The sequence below is a fragment of the Malurus melanocephalus genome, unplaced genomic scaffold, assembly GCF_030028575.1.
Source record: "Malurus melanocephalus ecotype Western Australia unplaced genomic scaffold, MMel_1.1 scaffold_121, whole genome shotgun sequence".
NCBI lineage: Eukaryota > Metazoa > Chordata > Aves > Passeriformes > Maluridae > Malurus > Malurus melanocephalus.
In genome coordinates this window covers 914,991-938,022 of record NW_026623353.1, presented here as the reverse complement: position 1 = coordinate 938,022, position 23,032 = coordinate 914,991, and the positions used below count along the sequence as shown (strand labels likewise).

General features: G+C 37.4%; 2 protein-coding genes and 1 long non-coding RNA gene across 8 annotated transcripts in view; 2 read left to right on the top strand and 1 right to left on the bottom strand.

Moving 5' to 3' along the window:
* The window catches only part of SORBS2 (sorbin and SH3 domain containing 2), a 208,847-nt gene that overhangs the window by 175,962 nt on the left and 9,853 nt on the right, over positions 1-23,032 (top strand). For 4 of the 6 annotated variants that reach the window (XM_057370228.1, XM_057370226.1, XM_057370225.1 and 1 more), the window contains 7 exons: positions 4,869-4,921; positions 5,563-5,750; positions 11,059-11,147; positions 13,745-13,791; positions 15,027-15,141; positions 15,236-15,364; positions 16,147-16,350. In XM_057370228.1, the coding sequence (XP_057226211.1) occupies positions 4,869-4,921; positions 5,563-5,750; positions 11,059-11,147; positions 13,745-13,791; positions 15,027-15,141; positions 15,236-15,364; positions 16,147-16,350 (825 nt within the window). Of the gene's footprint in view, positions 1-4,868; positions 4,922-5,562; positions 5,751-6,934; positions 8,495-11,055; positions 11,148-13,744; positions 13,792-15,026; positions 15,142-15,235; positions 15,365-16,146; positions 16,351-23,032 lie in introns of all 6 variants that reach the window. The other 2 variants (XM_057370227.1, XM_057370223.1) reach the window with 2 other exon arrangements.
* LOC130575956 (uncharacterized) overlaps positions 8,094-23,032 on the bottom strand; it is a 68,674-nt gene continuing 53,735 nt past the window's right edge. The window contains exon 3 of the long non-coding RNA XR_008965618.1: positions 8,094-8,155. This is a non-coding gene — a long non-coding RNA (uncharacterized LOC130575956). The remainder of the gene's footprint in view (positions 8,156-23,032) is intronic.
* LOC130575955 (uncharacterized) lies at positions 16,361-22,292 on the top strand. Its single transcript, XM_057370232.1, has one exon. It carries the CDS (start codon positions 19,521-19,523, stop codon positions 20,337-20,339), a length of 819 nt encoding a protein of 272 aa, XP_057226215.1. The 5' UTR covers positions 16,361-19,520; the 3' UTR covers positions 20,340-22,292.

Sequence of the window (23,032 nt, the reverse complement as noted above, 5' to 3'; positions counted from 1 at the left end):
AGTAAAATTCATCAAGGTCAGGTTAGTGGGCTGTTACTGCCCTACTCTGAGTGGGAGAGATTCAGGCTTTCATTCCTTCTCCACTCCCTGCCCCTTTTTGCAGTGTTAGGCCAAAAGTCAGTGAATCCTCTAATAACAACTTTGCTTCATATGGTGGCTTTACTTCATTCATATTTATGATTCACTCTCATCTTCTATAGTTTCTCCAAAAGTTAAACTCAAATTGTGGTCTTAAATTGTTAATTGTTTGTAAAGTACTCTGGTTTGGTTGTAAGTGCTCTATATATCTGGAAAAACCTCATAGTTGTGAAATTTGGGCCCAGTTCTCTGAAACAATAAGCTTCTAGGCCTTTTCTAATTACTGTTGGTTTTCAATATATCAAGAAAGGCAATTAAAAAGCCCTAACATTTCTTTGAAATATTCCTGTGTTCAGTAGGTCTGGGTAAAATAGTTATTAAGCAACACTGGTTTTCTCTTTGATTAATTTATGAAAACTTCTGTATTTAATTTTGAAATTTAAATAGTTTTTGAATATAATAAAACATGTTCAAAAACTACAGCAATTTAATATTTCTCCCCCTCTCCTGAGGGGGAGACTATTCAAAATAAGTTGATAAAGTATTTTAACCATCATGCAAACAAGCCTATTTGTTATTTGCAACTTCTGCCTATTTTCCCTAGCTTCATTTTCAGTCACTATTAAAGCCTTGATGCATGAAAACAGCTAAAACACAGGCATAATTTAAATATATCTCTTTTTTTTTTTTTTTTTTGGTAAAAGAAAACCAAAGTATTCCCAAAAGTCTGTATTTGGTACTTTAGAATTGTCATCTCCAATGTTTGGGGGTTTTTTGTTTTTTTTTTCACGTGGCCTTTGTACATATAGAGAAGTGCTGAATATTCTGAAAGATGACTTAATTATCTTTGGAGATGGGGGAGTAGGAGAGATGTGTTCAGTTGGGCCATCTAAAGTGGGTCAATAAATGCCCAAGAGCTGACAGGACAGCTGTAAACAGTAAAACAAGCAGTAAAAAACAACCACATCCAGTGTTTATTTCATACCTTCCCTCTGTATRTCTCATCAGTGAAGCTCTGCCTATGGGGAGAAGGTAGAAACTCCACACATTCTATAAAAATAATGTATGCCTATGGTAAAAATTAGTATTGTAGAATGGGCAACATACAGGATCTGCCATATAGAAAAAAACTTCAAAGCCAGCATCAAATAAAGGATAAAAGGGCAGGTTACATTCACGGTGATGAAATAATCTTAAAGGATGAAAAGCCAAAGCCATATAGTGTAACCCAGCAATTTTGGCTTCTTGCAACTTCTTGTCATCCTAGGCTGATCACTAACACTCTGTTTATGGCCTGGGAATGCTGTGGATAATGTTCCCTCTGGTGTGATTTCCACTCTGTGATTTACCCACACCCTTCCATAGGAGACAGTGGGGATCTGCTCCACCCTTGGGAGTGACACCATGGTCTGTGCAGCCCTGGAGCCACTACAAGTGGTGGGAGGCAACCACTGCCTCAGGGCCCTTTGGCCACTGTCACATCACAGGTGGTTGGTGGTGGAAGGGGTTGGCAGAAGAGCCCACAATGACAATTTATCTGCACTGTTTGTACCACCTTGTGCAACTGTTCTAGGACATCACCTGTGGTCCCGAGTTTCCTTCCTCTGCTGGTTCCACACCGTGGCAGTGACTGGTCAAGAGGAGGAAGATGGTTGTGGCCAGCTTTGAAATGAGACTGGAACATTTCCCAGGATAGGCTGAATGTGTGTTTTATGGGTAGGGAAGCACAGAGACGTGAGGCCTTTGCTTGCTGTGGTTATACTGGCTATTGGTGTGAGCTATGCTGTGTCTGGCTTCTGTAGTTTTAGTGCAGACAGACCTCACATATGGATATATATCTTAAAATTATTGAATTTGGAGTGTGGTGGGAGAATTGTCACAAAGTACTTTCCAGCCTTCCAGCCACTTTCCAGAGGATGTAAAGAAAAACTTGAAAATATGGACTGTATGAACATTAAAGACTCAGGAATAAGTATCTTCCTCACAAAGTATTTTAAAAGATTATTAGCATGATATTTTGTTTGGACTGAAGAGGTGATCAGTAGTGCACTCATCATGAGCCCAATGAATGTTCCAGATATTGAGAAATAAAATAGGGATAATTTCCTAGGTGCTGATGGGAGGTTTATTGTTTGAGAATATCTGGTGATCATCAGCATTACCTCTGTAACACAACTGGGATCAAAACTCAGGCTTGTATTTAATCTGCTTATGGAAAGGATGTTTGATTCTTTGCTCCTTTTCTACAGCAGAAGGTATGGTTTTTGTTTTACTGTGCCCCTTCTCTCTAATCTTTAAATTCACTAATTTTATGAGTTAGGTTACAGTATTTGGAATATTACAAGTATCTGTTTCTGCTTTTCACATTCACATCCTCAGATCAGTTTCACATTAAGGTGTCATAAATGGTTTATTTATCACCTAAGAACAATGCAATGATGATTTAAAAAAAAAAAAAAAAAAAAARCCTTGAAATCTATATTTTGGTAGGAAATGAAAACTTATAAGAAATAACTTCACTTTTATTTGCAGAAAAATAAATTGGTTTTAGCCAATTTAGCAACTGAAAACAAGAGGCTTTGTCATAAGCCACAGTCTTGTGTGCTCTCCCATCATGGAAAAAAGCTTCTGTGGGGCACCACTGCCCAGAAGGTGGTGGCAGAGGGAGCATCCTTGTGGGAGTGAGGCAAGCCTTTACTGGTGGGAACATCTGAGAGAAGCTGGGCACAGATCAGTAATGCTGGGGACGCCTCGCAGTGGGAGAGCCCCGTGACATCACTGACGTGCATTTCCCTGTTCGTGAGAACGGGGTGATGTCCCCCAACTTCACCAGCTTCATTCCCACATGGTGTGCAGATCTCCCATGCACAGCCTGGAAAAAGCAGTTGAGCATGGCTTGAGGACACGATAATTTGCAAAGAATGAACATAATAGCAATCCCTAGCAGGGGGACAAATGGCCTTTGGTATTTTTTGATGCCCCTTTCTTCTTCCTCTTGTGGTGCACATGATGGGGTTTGCATGCTTGTCATTCTCCACTGTAAAAGAGATGCAGGTGAAGATGACTTGAGGGATTCTACCTTTGAGATTACACAGCATGTCATTCTGATCCAAACTGGAATTTAGGAACAAAACAGTATTTAACAGTGAGAACAGTAGTAGCAATAAGTAGTAGCACAGGAGAAAAACATAAATATTTGCTCACAAAACAAAGAACTTACTTTTAACAAAAGATACACATTTTTTAACCTTATTCAGAAGTCACTTGAAATATATTTTAGAAGACTTACATTCTCTATAAATTAATTTTAAAGTCTTTGAATTATTAACGTATTTTAACTGTTTACACCTGAGGTGCCATTCTTTCCAGAAGTCAGATTTTTTTACCTGAGTAGGATGTGATTTAAATTTAATAAAATAATAAATTAATTGAATTACATTCAAATTAAATTGGAATTACCTTAGCCCAAGTTTTAATTACATTTGTTTCATATTGTGGCAGGTTTGTGTGGCTCTCCCTGTCCCACAGTATAACGAACTTTAGTATACTACAAAAATTAAAGCTTCAGTTAATGTCTTGATGGGGTCACTTGGTATGTGATGCAGGTCATAAATAACGAAGCCAACTGGCAAATGAGCTCTAACTCAACACCTCATATTGTCTTTCTAGTGTCCCACCTATGAAAGCAGTTTAAGCAATTACTCTAAAATGTCATTAAAAATGCATAGTCCTATGAAATCTGTTCCCAAATATTCCAAGACTGTGGGTGACTTCTGTAGGTATACCTAAGTGTCAGTTAAAAAATCTGGGTGAAGTTCTATTCACGAACCTGCAAATCAAATCACTGGAGAAAAAAATTTAACAAAAGAAAGGACTTATGCAGGCCAATATTTTTTAGTCCTTCAGTACAAAGACTTTTCCATGCAGGGAAAAAGCCAAGAAGATTCTCTATACGGGGAAAATATTTCCTGCATTGTAGTAATTTGTATGATAGTCCATTGGGTTAGCTGTGAAATGACATGCCAGGAGCTTGAAAGAAGTTTAACTCTTGAACCATGCTGCTTTGTATCCATGAAGAAATACCCCTGGGACCACACAGTTCATTCTAGATTCATACCTGGTTACCAGAATTGTAGTATTATTTAATTCTGACTGAAGGCTTTAAATGGCTGATTTAAAATTAGTAGTCATTTAAGGTTGACCTTGTATTAATAATATAATTTTGGAAGTTCCATGTCCCAGTATTCATGCAGTAGCTACATCTGTAACTCCATGACTAATGACTAATGTTCTGTGATAAGAACTGTTCTTACCAGGATTATAAGGTGTATAAGACCAATTGCTGGCCACAAACATCATGGGATTCACAGAAGTTTCTGGCTATAATTGTGGGATTTTGGTAACTGGGGGGTATGGAGAAGCTTTGCAGACCTCACTTAAACATAAAGGAATTATTTTGAGATTTTTGTGGTTTTGTGGTAAAGATTTGTTCCAGCTGTTCTGTGTCTGATTTTGAAAAGTGTATAGAAGAGCATGATTTAGTATCATTATCAGTGTTTTAACGGAAAAAATATTACTGAAATAGAAGAGGAAATGAAATCTAGCAATAAAARGCTGCATAGTTTATTCTCGTGACATGTTGCAGTGTGTGTGATGGAGTGCCCAGGGTGTTAATCATTATGGGCTGTTGTTACAGGATTTATCACAGAGTAACAAAGAGTCATCAAACATAAGCAAAAATTGTCACTCTTTTTTCAAATACAAACAGATCCACATATTTGTTTTTGCAGGCTTCCTTGTATCATCACTATTCAACAGACAGAGGCCTGGACAGGCCCTCTAGGTAAGAAATACTATCTACTATTTCAGCAGATTATTCTTCCTGAGGGTCTTCTTTGGGACCTGAAATCAGCAGATTTTGTGAGGAGTCAGATTTTAGCATTCACAATGTGAGCTACTGATGAAATAGGTGCTTGGAAAGGGTGTTAATTTTGATGCTGATGTGTGGATTTTATTTTAGTAGATAAGCCATGCTCTGTTCTGGGGCTTTCCACTAACATCCCTGGGCTTCTTTCTCAGTGGCAGTGATTTATCCTTTACCCTTACTGCCTGCAGCACCTTCAGTGCTGTTTGCCTGAGCATGCTGCCTTGACTGTTCTCAGTCTGTCTTTTTCCTATGTTTGCACTGAAATTCTAATTCCAAAAAGTTCTCTTAAGAAAACTTGATGCATTTCTGTCAAAGAAAACAGTGTACTAATTTTGTGTAAAACTTTAAAACATTAATCGGGTTAAGAACAAATTCGTCTTTTCACCTACATCTGTGAAGCAGGTTGAAAGATTTCGTCTTCACTTTGCATGTTTTTCATGTATTTGTTCTGGCATTTTTTAATCAATAAATTGATTATATAATTATGACCTTACTTCTTAAATTCCTGAATTCTGATCTGAGAGTCAGACTGCTACTGATACTGCTTTTTTCTGTAGTTCTGCAAGTACTGCAAGTGACTACAGAAAGCGAAGGAAGTCAGAACCTGCTGTAAGTCATCAGAGGGCACACAGTGACCAGAATGCAAACAGACCTAACCTGGGCCGGACAGACACACAGGGCCCATGTCCCACCCTTAGGAAGCCTTTAACTAGCTCATCTCCTTCTTCTCCATCAAGAGCAAAAGGTAAGAGGAGACCGTATTTGTTAGCAGAAAACTACTGATGATATTTTGTACTACCTTGGTAGCAAGTGCCCCTGTGATGCAACAGCTTTGGGCCTTTCATAAAAGCTTAACTTATTTATTCTTGTTACTTTTAAGATGAAAAGCTGGATTTGTAACGAGGATTATTCAGTTTCAGCTGCTCATTCTAACGAGGGAAGATGGTCTAAATGAAGACTTTGAACTCTACCACAACATATAAACACATAAATTTTTATTAACTCCTACTCTCTTATTATTGTGATTTTTAGATTGGTTTTATTATACTGAGAAAGTAAATCAAGACTAATAACCTGTAAGATTAAATATATGTTTCCATAGTTGATGTCTTAGACATTGTCAGTTGTCAGGTCCTAATGTAATCAAGCAAATCTCCATAGTTATCAGGACCTAAATTAATCAAGAAACCATCCATAGTCTGATTTTTCACTGTAAATCCTTGAAGTATTTAGTACAGCTGATACAATCTAATTAGCTTCTTTTTTTCAAGTAAGTCACCATTCTATTACTGTTGTCCACATCTCTCCAGGAAAGAGTTCACAGAGGCAGAACAGCACGCCCCTCAGTGCTATCACACAGGGAAGGAGCAGGCTATCTGTGAACAACTGGGAGAGATTTCCTATTTGATCTGATATAAACATTTGTCTTTATTTTAACTATCTTAGAATATACATATGCTGTGAGCTCTAAGAATTATACAGGTTAAAAATCCTAAACAACTTCTTTCAAAATGCAGAGGTAGAAAAGTCAGTATTTCCCTATTTGTCATTTGGCTTCATCTTTAAATCCTTTGCAGGTTTTATTGTCTGTTGACCTGCTTAAAAATCCCAATCAGTCCCCAATTAATGCTTGGTTTCTTATGTTGCTTTGATAGTGAGGGTTGTGGAGGAGATAATATCTCCATAATTTATAAGGAATTCTTTTTGTTGTTCAAATTATCATGAGTGCATTTTTGCAGCTGGAAAATAATTACTAGCTCTGCTGTCCTAGGCTGTAACTAACGATGTACTGACCTAAGCTGATAGATTCACTAATTGCTCTCTCTTTTCTAGTCTTTCTAATACTTACTGATGCTAATTCCAACTTTCTGAATCTTTTAATTTCTGGCAATGTCTCTTTTTTACCATGCTGCTCTATGGATTATAAAGGTGGGGATATTAGCAAAGTATACCCATCCCTTTTAAGTTACTCAGTGCACAACCACAACACCTCAAGTGAATTAGATTACTGTAGCACTTACAGACAGCATTTAGCTGTTCCAAATGATTCAAGAAGGACAACCAACTACAAGAATGGCTGGCAAATGACTCGCCAAAATGCAGAAGTCTGGAGCAGCACAGAGGAAAGTGCTTCTCCAAAGAGGAAATCTCGTAGCTGCGATGACCTGCTAACAGATGATCGCGATAGCTATCCCGATGCACAGGCCAAGGCTGAAAGCATGGGCTCTCTGTTATGTGAGGAGRACTCCAAAGACATTTGCTCAATGAACTGGAACTCCCCATATGTTGAGGGCCGTAGTAGTGGTAGGTCAAGAGTTCGTCACAGATCTGCACACGATGCTCCAGGTTTCCTGAAGATGTACAAAAAGATGCACCGCATCAATCGCAAGGACTTGATGAATTCTGAGGTGATTTGTTCTGTGAAGTCCAGAATATTGCAGTATGAAAAAGAACAGCACAAAGGTATTCTTCAAGGCTGGAGAGAATCTTCTACTGAGGAGGTGCCCAGAGACATGGTGCCAACCAGAATATCTGAATTTGAAAAGTTAATTCAGAAGTCAAAATCGATGCCGAACCTTGGTGATGACATGTTGTCAGCTGTTACATTAGAGCCTCCTAAAAATGGATTGTGTCCAAAGAGGAGATTTTCTATCGAATCCTTGCTGGAAGAAGAAACACCAGTCAGACATCCCTCTCAGGTACAACGGAATTACAAGTCTAAAACCCTGGTGCCAATTCATATTGAAGTGACCAGTGATGAGCCACAACGTTCACATATAGATTTTTCAGACAGCGATCAAGATGGAGTGGTTTCTGATCTCAGTGACTTTATCCAGATAGAGGGTTCATCCTTTTGTAGTGAAAGTGACTTTGATCACTTTTCCTTCACATCTTCTGAAAGCTTTTATGGATCAGGTCATCACCACCACCACCATCACCACCACCACAGGCATCTCATCAGCTCCTGCAAAGGGCGATGCCCAGCATCCTACACCCGCTTCACCACCATGCTAAAACATGAAAGGGCTAAGCAAGAAACCACTGAAGATCCCAGGAGACAGGAAGCAGAGTCTGGCCTCTCTAAGATAGCATTCCTAGTCAGTCCAGTGCCTTTCCGGAGGAAAAAAAGTGCAGCTCCTAAAAAACACACTGAAAAGAAAAAATGCAAGTCATCTGTATTTGAAGCACTAGATTCTGCACTTAAAGACATCTGTGACCAAATTAAAGCTGAAAAAAGGCGGGGAAGCTTGCCCGACAACAGTATATTACACAGACTTATTACTGAGCTGCTTCCAGACATTCCAGAAAGGAATTCATCTCTTAAAGCTCTGAAAAAGAGTCCCACGCACCAGCCTTTTCATCCACTGCCTCAAGATGGTGCTATCCATTGTCCACTGTACCAGAATGATTGTGGAAGATTACCTCTTAGTGCCTCTTTTCCAGACATGGATGCAACTAACAACAATGATAGTGCACTGTGTTTCCAAGGTGGATTAACTTTCTTCCTCTATCCTTGTGATTAACTTATCCAACCTTACTCCCTGTGTTTCCCACCCTTTCTCATTCCACTTCGTGTCACCTATAAGAGGCTTTCATCCCACTAAATTCTTAGTGAAGGACATCATTTTCACATAGGTGTTGAGGAGAGATAAATTTGATGTCTATTCACAAAATACAGTAATCAGGACAACTGAACTAGAAGTGCATTTCAGCTAATTGATTATTAGTTCTATAAATGCTATTATTAAGCAGTGAATTAATGCATTATAAAATGCTGGTCAAACTGAAAACAATATGCACATAACCTTTCCTTTATTACTGAAAGACAAAGAATCTGCATCTAAAATATGTTGTACTCTATACTTACGTTAAATATAAGTGATAAAAACTTTGTGCTGTTAATTCTGCCAGTTATAGAAAGTTGATTCTTTTTTCTTATGAATCCACTGTTTTGTATTACTTTTTGTGAATAGATGTTAAGGTCATTTTAGGAAGTTTCCATTTCCATTATTCAAACAATACCGTTTCCAATTTCTGTGGCAGAAAACCTAGGTCTTTTCACAGAATTTCAATATGCCTGTGAAATTTTGAGAAATTTCCTATCTTCTTGGAGAGGAATTTCTCCATAATCAAAATTTGAATGAAATTATCAGGGTGACTATGACCAATCTGTTTTTATAGTTACTGCTTTGAGTTGTTTGTTGCTCTGCTTCTTTTTTTTCTCAAAAAAAAATCTTTAAAAGATATGCTTGAAATACCAAATGGATGTAAGATAGAATGTCTTTAATATATAAATTATATGATATTTGATCAGACCCATCTTACCCTTATCCTCACATACTTTTGTGTAACTTTTGCAAGTTGCACAATAGTAAATAAGTATTTCAAGATAAATCAGAATTGGAGCTATTACTATGTCTTCTTAACTAGTTATAATAAATGTATTTAGAATGGAAAATTTGATTTAAAAAACAGCTATAAAGTTCAGAATTTAATTAGTCATACTTGAGGCCTCATCATGATTAACCCTGGCAGACAGTACTGCATGATGAGACTGAAGTTGTTGAAAAATTGCTGGTCACATATTATAGTTGCTAAATGAGAATTTTCCAGTCCATGAAAATAAGGAAATCCATAGTGTAAAGTAAATGTGGATTTCTAATAGCTTCTGCAGCCATGAAGGAGCCTGGCATGAGGAAAGCAATAACCTCTGTCAACACTGATATCCCTAAATGAGCGTGGAGAATGAGTAAAGCAGAATATTCCATTAGTGTCCAGCATCACCAGTCATGGCTGAGCTCTACTTCTAATCAAGTTTGGTGTTTTGTTGGATCAGTGTGTGTCTCTTACAGCCACACAGAGACCTGAAGGTCATGGCAGATGTGTTTGGAGCAGACTGTATCTTTAGGGTCATGTAGTGGGCATAGATCCTCATTCAGGAACTCATGCCATATCAAGAAAGGTGTCCAGAACTGGGAAAGTGATATACTTATTGGGAATGATATGCTTGCAACCAATGGCATAAATAATAAAATGCTCTCATCTTTCTGCCTCCATCATATTTATCAATAGCCTCAAGTCTTTGTGGCTTAGCCAACAGCCAGTTAGAAGAGATGAGATGCTTTCAGCTGGTTTTTTCCCCCCACCTGTACTTCTTTAGAAATTCATTAGCTTTCTAACAGCAGAATGAAGATGTGGCAATGAAGTCAAAGGAAGACATCCATCAATCACAGTTTTCCACTAAAAAGTACCACTGTGGTAGTGGGAGACTAAAACAGTACTTCTCAGAAGTTGAGAGGCAGTTCATTTCATCCCCTGGTCTTAAGCAGTTCTATTTTTATTTCACTTTGGCAATTTGCAGAGCTATAGAGTCTATAAGATTTTGATTTTATTCTTATTAAAACATGAGGAGAAAGTCACCATCCTGTAATAAACATTAGTAAACTGTCCCTTAGTGGAGTCTGCCACATAGATTGGTGAGTAATGATTTGTATTCCATCTCTTAAAATAGAGTTGTTTTTATGAAGTAACATCCTTTCAAATTCCCTTGTGCTGCGTAACATGTGCCCCTGGTAAAGTAGAAATGCATCTTAGATCACTGAGGAGGAAACAATGTTTCTTCACATTTTCTCACTGAAGCATGCTTGAATCATGTGTTGTGCATGTAATTACGTGTTTATATTTGTTGGCATTCCAAAACAGTGTCATGCAGCCTGATAAAGTCCCAGTACTGCTGTCATGTCTTCCACTTGGCCCAGTAGGGGAGCATCCCTTTTCACAGTGAGGCATAATTATGCTCTCTCAGTCCTCTGTCATATAGCTTTTTCCACTGTGGATCAGAGGACAGCCTTTGCCTTTGCTTAAGAGTTCGTATCTTTTTTTTTTTTTTCCTTTAAAGGTGCACTTAACCATCATATCATGTGCTTTTCTTTCTATTAAAGGTAAAATAATAGATTTCAATATCTTTTCACCCCCCTAAATGAAAACAAGCAGCTTCACAGATTTGAATGGTTTTGTTTATCGTAGTTTCACATAATTTCTGTTTTCAGTAGACCAGGAGTCTCCTGGAAGCTATTCTTCTGCTTTCACTGATGTGGGACGATGTGCTCCAAGGGAGAGAAGAGGAACTACAGACAAAGAGGTAGTGAAGCAACAATAAATAGCAAAGGGATATCCATATGGAAAATTGGTAACATATTTGAGACAAGATTTGTGTTGGTTTTAAGTCATTATAAAAATGAAGACCAAAGGAACAGTGACTTATTATCAGATGAGGCAGCATCTTCATTTTTCATTAAGGAGATTGGTACTTCAAGAAATTAAAATAACATCAAGCTTTGTAAGATAAGCTGTATTCTTCTATTTATTATTAAATAGATATGGACATAAATTCACCAGTCATTGATCAGCTCTGTCAAAACTGGTTGGAGTTTGCATTTGGAACAGAGAAAAAGAGCAGATGTGACTGGGGAAAGGTTCTTTAGAAACCCAAAGCATTACACAAAAAAACTGCCTTGGCAGTTTCAAAACTGGTACAAAACATCTATTATTTCACCATTATTTTTATTTGGAAAAGACAAACCACTGCTGTTAGTGGATTAGAAAAAAAACATTTATTCTAAGAGCAGTCCCTAACATCTGTAGCAGCTGGTGATTGTAACTAGATACTGATTGCTTGTAGTAATGCTTTGGAAGAGGAAATGGAAGTAGGCACACCACCTTGAAAGTAACGCAAAGTATCTCTGCAATGTACATATTGAAAAATAAAGTATATTATCACGTATCTTGAGAATGCTTATAGATCTAGAACTATAAATTCCCTCCAAACAAGCTTCATGGATTATTTGAAATCATAAAGTACATTTAAATTAACCACCATCTATAGACAATGGATTTCTAACAATTCCAATTGATTTTTATTAAAATATTGCACAGAATAATGGCAGCATAAAATATTACCATATTTTAATTGCTAGTAATTAAGATTTTGCTCTGGGTGATCTACCTTGGTAAGTGGTGATATGGTTAGAACGGAATTCTGATCCATTTACATCCCACTGACATGTCTATATTGATGCAATTTGGTTAAAAGTCCGATTTTTTTTAAAAACACCTCTCATTGCAAAATACAGGCTAAAAAAAATTCCAGAAGCCATATGGTGTGTTTCTTTTAAAGAACCTTGTGACATAGAAAGTCATCTTTCAATTTGAAAATACGTGAAATACTTAAATTACAAGCTGTAAGATCACTTTAAAAGTTTTAAAAATATGAAACAGGAAAGGCATCTCTGTTTCTGTTATGTTTTGTACATTTCAAAGTATTTTTTTTATTTTAACAGTTCCACTGTTCTTTTAGTACCATTCCCTTTCTTCTTGTTATTTGCTGTAGTAGTTACAGCACCAGCTGTACCAAAATCAGTAAAGACTGAAAAGGTCTTAGCAACAATTGACATGAATATCCCCTCCTGACTAAAACTCACTCCTGTTAGTTTTGATAACAGCAAGGAACAAAAAAATGCTTTTAAATTTATACTATCTTATTTCAAGGAGATCTGTAATGGAAAATTGTGTTAATATTGCAAAATTCAAGTTGACAGGACCCCTATGATAACTTTAGGTACTTTTTATTATAGTGTAGACAATTCTCTAGGTATGCTAGATTTGCTAGTCTTAAAATGACAAGAAGGGAGAGAACCCAGTCATGAACACCTGGCCTGGAATAAAGGTAAAATGCAAAATTTACAAGTGTCCCTTTTTATTCCTCTCATAAGATACCCACCCTTACCTCATTACAGATAGTATCTCTCAGAAATAACATAATCAATCATTCCTAGAGAGACATTTTTTAGAATGTGGCAATCTTATCTTTGCAAGTGCTTGCAGAGAAGGTCTGAATCACTTTACCAAATACCCTCATGAGGTACTGCTTATTTCTTCTTGCACCTTCCACGAAGTATCTGGTGCTGGCTGCTTGTCAGATGTAGACAGACAATGAGTGAAGCTGTTGGGTCAGATCACAGTTCATGTTTTCAGCACAGATTTGGAAACAGTGAGAGTGTCAGCCACACAGGTGAGGAGAGGTAGGGCTGTTTTACAGGTTTATTTTTGAAATAACATTGAGTTTACACGTACTTGGTAATAGAACTTGACAAATGTATGCAAGAAATTGCATAATGTGATTGCCTGTGATAGCAAGAGAGTTGTGCAGATAACTCAGGAGATCACCTCCTGTCCTGTGCTTTCTTAAAATTATGACTTTAATTATAGGAATCAAAAATATTCCAGCCATTTCCAGTTGACAGAGTATATATGTGTATAAATGTAATGCATCATTTGCAATTGAAATCAACCTAAAGATAACAAGTTTAACAGAAAAGGCACCTAAAATACTACAGAATATTATGTGTATTTGTGTTGTATCTAGAGATCTAGTTGCCTACAAATCACATTGACATAGTTAACTCTTTTATTTACTTTGGTATTTCTCTTAAACATAAAGTTGCAAAGTAGTCTGCATTAAAATTTAGCTTTTTCTGGGGTTAGAACACTAAGTCCCAAACACCTAACTTGCCTAAAAAAAAAAAAAAAAAGCCATCTATTTAATAGCCTATTCCTGCAAGAACCACTGTAGAGCTCATCCTTTTCTTTTCAGATCTTGGTCACCCTTTTAAAAGTTGAAACACTTTTATCATATAGTAATACTACCTGAATGTATTAATCACTTTGCCTATTTTTCAGAAACTGCCAGCTAGAGCTGTATATGACTTTAAAGCTCAAACTTCTAAGTAAGTACTAGACTTCTGTTCATTTAAGAATTCGTAGTTCAAGAAAACTTTTTCTACCACTTAACTGGTGTTTGAGCCAGTTTCAACAGCAGATGCCATGGACATGAGGACCCTGCTTGCTGTCACAGTAGCCCCTGCATTAGCAAACCATGTGAGAAGTAATTTTGTAATAAAAAAATGTCTTAAATTATTATATTCTCAGTTATATCTGAACACGTGAATAGCTGTGCATATTCAGCCATCTAGAGCACAGGTTTTGAGGGACACCCACTGAAGGCTCTTCCTTTGTTGTGAATTACACTGAAGTGCGAGGGTAAAGGGCTTAAAATAGTGTCATAGATAATGAGTTTATCAAAAGTCTGTATAATGTTGCAGCATCTTCCTGTCTGTCTTAACATACAGAGACTTTCTGCAGGATGTCACATAACATACCAACACAAAAGGCAGTGGTCCATAACAAAATCAAGATGAGGAACAATCATTTTACCATATGAGAGAGTTGGAGGATCTGCATTTCATTTTTGCTGTGGTTCCAATGATCCAGGGCATTTAAACAATCTTTAGGTATGGCCAAACATTGACACTAGAATTACATTAGCTCTTGAAAAACCAAATCCCAAGCCAGGATCTGAAAATATCCTTAAGATTTTAATAATTCCCTTTTTTTGTGTCCAACATTCAACATATCACAGGCTCTGATACCAAGAAATGGTGAGAACATAATTGTGTGTTCTTCATGCTTCTAGATAGCTGCATTGAAAATAGAAATGTGTAGAGCAGAAGCACACTGTTAGACTGCTAAAAGGTCGTGATAGACCATTAAGACATGGGATACACTCTGTGTTTTTCCTACTGAATCCATAAAGAACACGCCAAATGCCCCTCTGATATCTGCCATAAAAGCACTACTTAAACAGGTGATCTAAAAAACATCATGTTTGCATGCAGACATCATACTAAGTGCTCTGGTAGTAGGTAGCAATATTTCCTTGGAATCACAGTGTAAAACAGGCCTATGTAACATATAGGTACTGCAGGGGATTCATAAATGTGAGTCATTTGATTTTATATTGTATGATCAACTGGTAAATGTACCATGGCTGTGACACTTTTTAGTCAAATGTTTAGTTGTTACCTTCTGTTTCAGTTCCAAAGTGTAAATATCTCAGGAGCCATGCAAGGAGAAGAGTTAAATGTAAAGCTATAAACATCTGATATAAATAAATTTGTTACAGAGAGCTGTCCTTTAAGAAAGGAGATACTGTCTATATCCTCAGGAAAATTGATCAAAACTGGTATGAGGGTGAGCACCATGGAAGAGTTGGAATATTCCCAATTTCTTATGTTGAGGTTTGTTCTCTGTTTTAATTCTTTTAATTAATTTGGGTAATAGGTACACAAACCCCATGAGAATGATGGAAATCTGGTTTCTCTTTTTCCTTAGAAACTTTCTCCCCCAGAAAAAGCACAGCCTGCCAGGCCACCTCCCCCTGCACAGATTGGAGAGATTGGAGAAGCTGTTGCCAAATATAATTTCAGTGCAGACACAAATGTGGAGTTATCACTTAGAAAGGTACAGTGGATAACTGTCTTCCATCAAAATACCATTATAGTGTCTCCTGCTACACAGAATCAATATATGGGTAAATACTGTGCTTTGGGTGCACTCTGCATTCAAGATTTGCAAAGCACAAAGCAATGCCATGGTAGGAAACTCTAACATAATCAATTATTGGCTTGCAGTCTCTCAGCTACCTGCAGAGTGTGTCTAATATGGATTGTGGCAGATTAGCATATGCAATCATCTGCTAACTGTCCAGCTGAATTTTGAATTTTCTCTTCAATTATCCATTCCTCTTTTTAATTATTATTCCTGGCTGTTACAATTATTATGATAAGCTTTTAAATACAGTATAAGTAGAAAATTACTGAAGATAAAATACACTAAAAAAAAAAAGCCTTCGTTGTTTAATTCTTACCATTTGTAAGAAAAAATGGGCACAGCGGTCACTGTTTGCGTGTTATAGTTGGAGTATTAGCTAGTAGTTTGGGCAAGAATTAAAACAAAGAAAAGTGTTGATGTTCATCTCCCAAGCAAGAGGAGAAGACTGCATGAGATTCCCCATCTGATAAAGCATTTTCAGTCCATTCCTAACCCCTCATTTTACTGAAATGGTAGTTTTATATGTGGTTATTATCAATGGCAGGAGAAATGGGAAAATGGATATGATGCTCAAGACTGATGGGAAACAGCAGTGCAGGGAAAATACTATTATGTGTTAAAATAATATCTGTTATGCACAAAATTAACTTCCAATGTATGTTCTGATAACTCATTTTCATAATGTATTTCAGGGAGACAGAGTAATCCTTCTTAAGCGAGTTGATCAAAACTGGTATGAAGGTAAAATACCAGGAACCAACAAACAAGGCATCTTCCCTGTTTCCTACGTAGAAGTCATCAAAAAGAATCCATCAAAAAGTGTTGATGACTATCCTGAGCCTCCAATACCCCAAAGCTATTCTAGTGACAGAATACATCATTTAAGTTCAACTAAGGTAAGGATTTTCTGATGTTAGCTGCCACCCCTAGAGTGGGTTTAGAAGGACTTGTAATTCTTTTGTTAATGTAATACATAACTTAGGCATTAAGTACACAACTTTTTTTACTTGCTTGGGTAGAATTGCATTATTGCGTTGTTAGTAGATTATTTTTAATACACAAGGGTCTCATATTCTTTTCTTCGTTGCCTATTACGTTATTGACAGTAGAGGCAGGCAAAATTTGGGCAGAAAGATCAACAGAGAAGAATTTATTTGGGAATCGTAGCAAGAATATGAGCATTAAGGGTATGTCTAGCAGGATTCTAATAGCACAATATGAAGACACTTCCATAATACAGTTGTCCTAAAAGCCTACAGTTCCATAAGCATGCAGGACACCGCTTGCCAAGACCAATTTTGTACCTTTTGAAACAAAGGAGAACAGACAGTGATTCTGTACTAAAACCTTCCTCCTTTTGCCATTCACAGTCTAGGAGGAGGCTGTTGGTACATTTTTTGGAGTGGTACAAACTGGCAGTATTGTTTCATTTAGGAGTGAGATTATTGTCATCACATTGTCAGTGAACTTGGATTCACACCTTCATGGTTGTGTGTTATTCACACCAAATGTGTACTGTAGATTCTGAATTGTGTTCCTTCCTAGCCTACATAACCACCACAAGCCCTACTACAGGGTGCTGCAGGAAGATTCCTGTGTGCTTGTTTATCATTTACTTGTGAGGCTTCGCAGTCATCGGTGCAGGGAACGTAACATTTTTGGTAGTGATAGAAACTTAAAAAGTTTCTGCATACAAACTGTGCTCAGAATTAACATGGTATCAATTATTTTGAGCACTCAAGATGGAAACTTTTCTAAATCTTCCTCTTTACCTTTGCTGTTTATCTCTTCAGCATAGGCAGTGGGTTTTGTGTGCAATTATAAACTTCTTATCCACTATTAATCCATGTTTCATTTGGTTTTGTCCCCTTTTCTACTCTATCTTCTTGCATACTTGGTGGTCATCCACATGCTTCAACTTTGAAATAAGTTCCACATTTACTTAGTACTTGGGGTTTTAAAAAGCTACCAAAGATGTCATTTATAGGCAGCAGTAACCTCTGAAAATACTACTTATGTCTAAATATTACTTGGTTTGGGACAGTTGCTAGAACAGGTCTTTTCTGGTTTTCCAGAATGTGTCACAACAGAGAACTAGATCCTCTCTCTTTTATTCCCACAAAACAGTTCAAGTAGCATCAAATTCTGTAGCTGCCAACCACAGAATTGTAGTTGCTGGGGCCCCTGAGTGTTGCAGGAATCCAGAAGGTCCAGAAGGCAAGTCAAGAGTATGAGGCAGATTCAGTGCTCTGTGTTCTGGACATGCCTCTCCCCATTTTCTGCAGAGCAGGCTTGTCACTAAGGTATTCTGCAGCTAAAGCTCCATAACCCTTGTTGAGCACAGGTGATGCTTCAGGGCATTTATATCCATTTTACAAAACTATGCTGCTGCTATTACTAAGTTAGGTACTTCTAAATTAGTTCAGGAGGGAAGGAGATTGGTAGAAGTCTTCTTCTTAACACAGGATACTTCTTCAATAATCGAGTTTAAAAAAGAAACAAAACCACCAGTTTCTACTGAGACTCTGAAACAGACATCTTTTTTTCTGAATTCAACTGTGTTCAGAAATGGCAATACCATGAAGAAGTCATGTTGTTCCTGACTACCTAGAAGAATTTCAGCAGTCCTGAAGGTGTTTTAGAGTTTACCACACTTTCTGATGCCACTTTCCCTATTCCTGTGGAATTTTTTACACACGTTGTTCCTTGTTGCTGGAGCAATTGCACTGAATGACTCTGGCCTAATGGCAATAAAATAAATAAGCAATACAAGTCATAATCAAGTTCCATAACTTGGCCTAATCCATCTATATCTTTAGATCTAGTGCAGCTTATTGCCATGGGAAAGTACACATGGTGAAGTCTCCTTAGCGGTATTATTGACCTTAAAAGCACAGGTTAGGGGCCCTTGTTTAAGAGGAAATATGAAGGGAGGGGGCTGAGTATGGCTGCAACAGCCTAGCTGCATTGCATTGTATTAGTACATACGTTTACATTGGTACAGAAGGCTCTATAACTATGACAAAGGTTTGTCTAACTATGAAATAAAGCTATTTGCCTCAAGAAAACTCAAGCAGAAGGTAAGTAAATTAACCTCCCTATTCTGCAACAATAATATAGACTTTTGAAATTCTTTTTCTCTACTACATTAATACTTAAAGTTTGTAGTTGTCCAGATAACTTACAGGAGATCAAAGTATTTTTTGCTCAATTTTAATTTTGAGGATTAATAGTAACAAAAATGCATTTTCAGTATTTACTGAAGCAATGGATATCTACTGATGCTGTGTACGTATGACTCACCAGTCTCTCATTCTTAGAAAAGGACCTTTCTTTTACCAGAAGGACACTTCAATCAATATTGTGTAACGGTACTCAAAGAATACTGTTGTGTACTGTGCTGTCACTACTTTAAAAGCATTGCTGACTGCCTATGTCAAATATAAAATGAATGTACCTTTCACAAATGTTGACATCATTTTGACCAATAGGGTTACTTTTGAAAAACAAATACATTCTGTAGCTGCTCATGCCTTAATAAAAGTATGCAGTGTATTAAAGATGTTTCTTAAACATTTACTCAGAAGTACTAGGAAAAAGCAGATGTATTAACAGTGGAATAATTAGAAATTACCTCAGTTGTTATACTTGGAAAGAAGTATTTAATGACACCTGAAGTGTACTTCTAAAAATGCTCTTCTTAAAATAATAGTAATGGTTTGGGAAAGTTTTATTAATATTAATTGTATGATTTAATAACCTGTGACAGGCTCACTAACAGAGCACCATAAGTAGCATAACTTTAGCAGCTCAAATGCAGTTACCTTCATGAATGTAATGATTCAGAAGATCTGTCTTAATGTTTGACATTTATGCCCTAAGCCAGAACCCAATACAGTTTCATGTTTCAAATGTCTTTCCTGCTGCTCTGATTCATGTAGTAGTGATTTCAGACACCCATGGTCACTGAAATTGTACCCTGTAGTCCAGATGATAGCACAGACATTTTTCTTTTCCAGTTTACTCATATCCTAATTCTCTGTCATGCTCATCTATTTCAATTCCTATGTTTTTCTTATTTTTGAAGTTGCCTTCCCAAGCACTGACCCCACTTGCCAGACAAATTTCCTCTTCTTGGTCACACATTGATCAAAAGACTCTCCAGGCTGCCTCTAGTGACTCCTTTTCAAGGACTGTTGGTTTTTCACCTTCAAGCATGTGCAACTTAACTTCTCCATCAGTTACAGACAATTTTCTTTGTGACTTAGAAGAACTCAAATCTTTGGCATTAGCAACCGCCCAAACTGTAGCCATCTCCCCAGGTAATAGCATTCACCATGTTAAAGATGGTCTCTTTATGCCAAATACAGAGGTGTCTCTCAGCTCTCCTACAGCTCTTCCTCTGTCCTTTCTTGTATCTTCCTCTGACTCACCTTCAGCCAGCTCATCTCGTGACATAGCATGTAATCATGTCAGCAACAATACCAAGTCAGGAAAAGATAAAGACTTAGAAGGCATAATTGACCCTTTAGTTATTGAAATACCTAGAGATTTGTCAGATGCTACAAGAGAAGGTGAACATGGCTCTATCTGTAACATCCCTTCACCATATGAAGGAGGTTCTGTGTCCAGAGTGCTGGCTACAGCTGCTGAAAATGAAGAGGAAATCTGTACTGCAGATCTGTCACTTAATGTAGGGGAGCAGTCAGAACCTCAAGAATCAGATTTCTACGAAGGAGCACAAGACACAGCAGAAGAACTGACAAGACTGTACATAGAGGAGGATCTGGTCCCTGACAATTTAGAATTCCCAATAGCAAGTGGAGAAGATGCTATGGAATGTTATGAAGGATACACTTCACCAAATATTGATAAGGTATTTTAATTTCTGAAAACCCTGACTTCTGTGTTCAGATAACTTCTAGTGTAATTATTCTCTGCCTTTCTTTGTATTGATATGTTTGCATTGTGCATAGGCACAATTTTATACAATTACATTCAATGAAATTGAGCTCTGAGCAAGCTGGTTTAGTGCAAGGTGTCCCTGTCCATGGCAGGGAGGTTGGAAATAGATGATCTTTAAGGTCCCTTCCAACCCAAACCATTCTATGATTCTATGATTAAAAATTGTCAATGTTAGGGGACAGTCCCTTCTCAGCAGCAGGCATATGCACCATTATCAATTCTGTGATGTATCAGTTGTGCTGGTCCTTTCCCTTCTGTCCTTTTTGGTTGCTGAGGAGCTTCTGATGTGAAATGCCAGTGAACTTTTTCCCTCACTGGCCCATTATGTGCTGCCCCTTTTAAGAGAGAGGCCCCTGCAAGCAAAGGCTGTCAACAGCTTCCAGAGGGAGGGACATGTGCCTCCTGCAGAGACTCTGCGGTTTGTGCTTCACATGTGTCACTTCACTAGCTGATATATTTATAGCAGGCTCTGTTACAAGAATCTGACTAACAGTAACAGATCAGATTATGTTTGGCAGTCAGACAAATGCTTCCTCCTGAAGCCCTCCCCAGTTCCTCTTTGGGACAGCACATCACTGAACTATCTCAAATGTGTGCTAAATGCCACAATATCACTACACACTTGGTGTGGTTTCTAGGCAGAGTTTTAGAATAGATTTCTTTCTGTCCAGCACTTCAACAGATTATTCAGGCAGTTGCTTTGACTGTCAACATGCAAGTCAGTTGCTTAGGAGAATATGTTTTAGGCCAGATGTTAAATTCTGCAGGCTACCTCTACCCTTAAATGACCTGAAAAACATAGGAGAAAAATGTAAGAATAGATGTAAAATCCATGGCCACAAATGGCAAATTTTTAATCCTTTCTGAGGCAAGAAATTTCTTCCAGAAAATTAGATGACTAAGATTAGCATGAAATTTGTGATTGTTCTGGTTAGCTTCATGACTCCTTATTGAGCACTTGATATCCTTCAGCTGATTTTAACACAGTTTTATAGCACAGTTACTTCTTGTATTTCTTAAACATTTAAGGCAGCTCTGCTTTCTGCTGGAATATCACGAGACTGATCCTCTTTTCCACCTTTCTTCTAATCTTCCATTTCCCTCTGCCAAGGCACCTACTTCCCACTCCATTCCTACAACATCCCTGCCTACTGCTTCCCTCTCACCTCCTCTCCTTTCTAAAACCTTACATCAGCAGGAGAAAGACTCACCTCAGTTAAAGGTAACCGCACCTTTTGTATGGATTGTTGTAAATCTGTGTGTCTGTTAAGTAACTGCAAGACTAACACTGAGTTTGATCTTCTTGGATGTACAGTTTTCTTTACTAATAATAAATAACATAGAAAATGGAGTATTAAGATAGGCTTCTTTCAAATGAAATGCAAGGTAAAACTATAATCATTATGATACAATTAAATAGCTTAAGAAGATACCAATGATAGGAAAGAAGAAAGCAAATCAATTTCAGGTCCATGCCAGGACAGCAATGTAACTTATTTAATTGAATGAAACAGAACTGTACTCAAGTAAACAGAAACTAGATAACATTTGTGTTTCTGTTTTCAATTTCAATCCAAAGCCTGGGAGAAGAGTTCTAAATTTCACAGTAAAGTACCACTGCAGAGGCTCATGTTCTAAATGCCAATTCCATTAGTCAAGGACTGGACAAAAATAATTATTCCCTCTTCAGGACTACAGTTTGTGTCAGCATTGAAGTTCTGTGGCAGAAAAATGAAAACTTGCTCTAGAAAGACAAAATTAATTTACAGTGCTGACTTCAAGAAGATTCATTTGTTCATGAAAGGGAGAAAAAGTCATGTAAAGAGAAACTATCCTAGAAAAGCAACCATTACAGCTATGCCAAAAACACCCTCCTTTCTTTTTTCTTTTTTTTTCTTTTTCTTTCATGATTTTTGGGGGTTTTTTTGTTTTTGGTTTTTTTGTTTGTTTTTTTTTTTTTTTTTTTTAAATAATATCTACCGCATCTCACAATGTGTATTCACAGAAAACACTGACATAAAAGACTTAAAGAAGTCTTAAGATCAACCCTAAGGTCTGTTGGGGTTTTTCCGAAGTAGGGAAGAGACATAAGGCTTCTTTCCAGGGCATTAATCTGTCATTAGCTTAGGTTTGTTCCACCTCAAAGAAGGGGTAAAACAGAGCACTGCACTTGTTTCTGCAACTTTTAGTAGTTTAGGAGTTGGTACAGTGCTTTTGGTGCTTTCGCTTAGCCTAACCAGAAAAATTAAGAGCATGCCTCTTGTACCCTGAAATTTTTTTTAGGTGACCTTTATATATTCTTTGCCCTTATTTGAATAAGTTGTGTTGATCTGAGTTGAAAGCAAATAGAAGTAATATATGTTGTAAGAGTTAAAAACTCTGCCCCAGGGAACCTTCAAGGCATTGTATTGCTCTTAATTGGGGAAGTCAGGAGGCAAGACACCAGGAACCATAGGGATGACTCCATCCTGCAGACACAAGAGCCTGAGTGCCAAGAAGAGCTAAAGGTCTGGAGTCTTGTTACAGAGTCCTAGCTCTTAATTACTGTTTTCAAACCATTTTAATTTGGATTATTTTTTAAATCTAAAGAACAAGTTCGTTTATAAACTTAAT

What these genes read in the sequence shown, in the direction of transcription:
- LOC130575955 (XM_057370232.1), top strand. Translation starts at nt 19,521, where the DNA reads ATGTTTTTCTTATTTTTGAAGTTGCCTTCCCAAGCACTGACCCCACTT.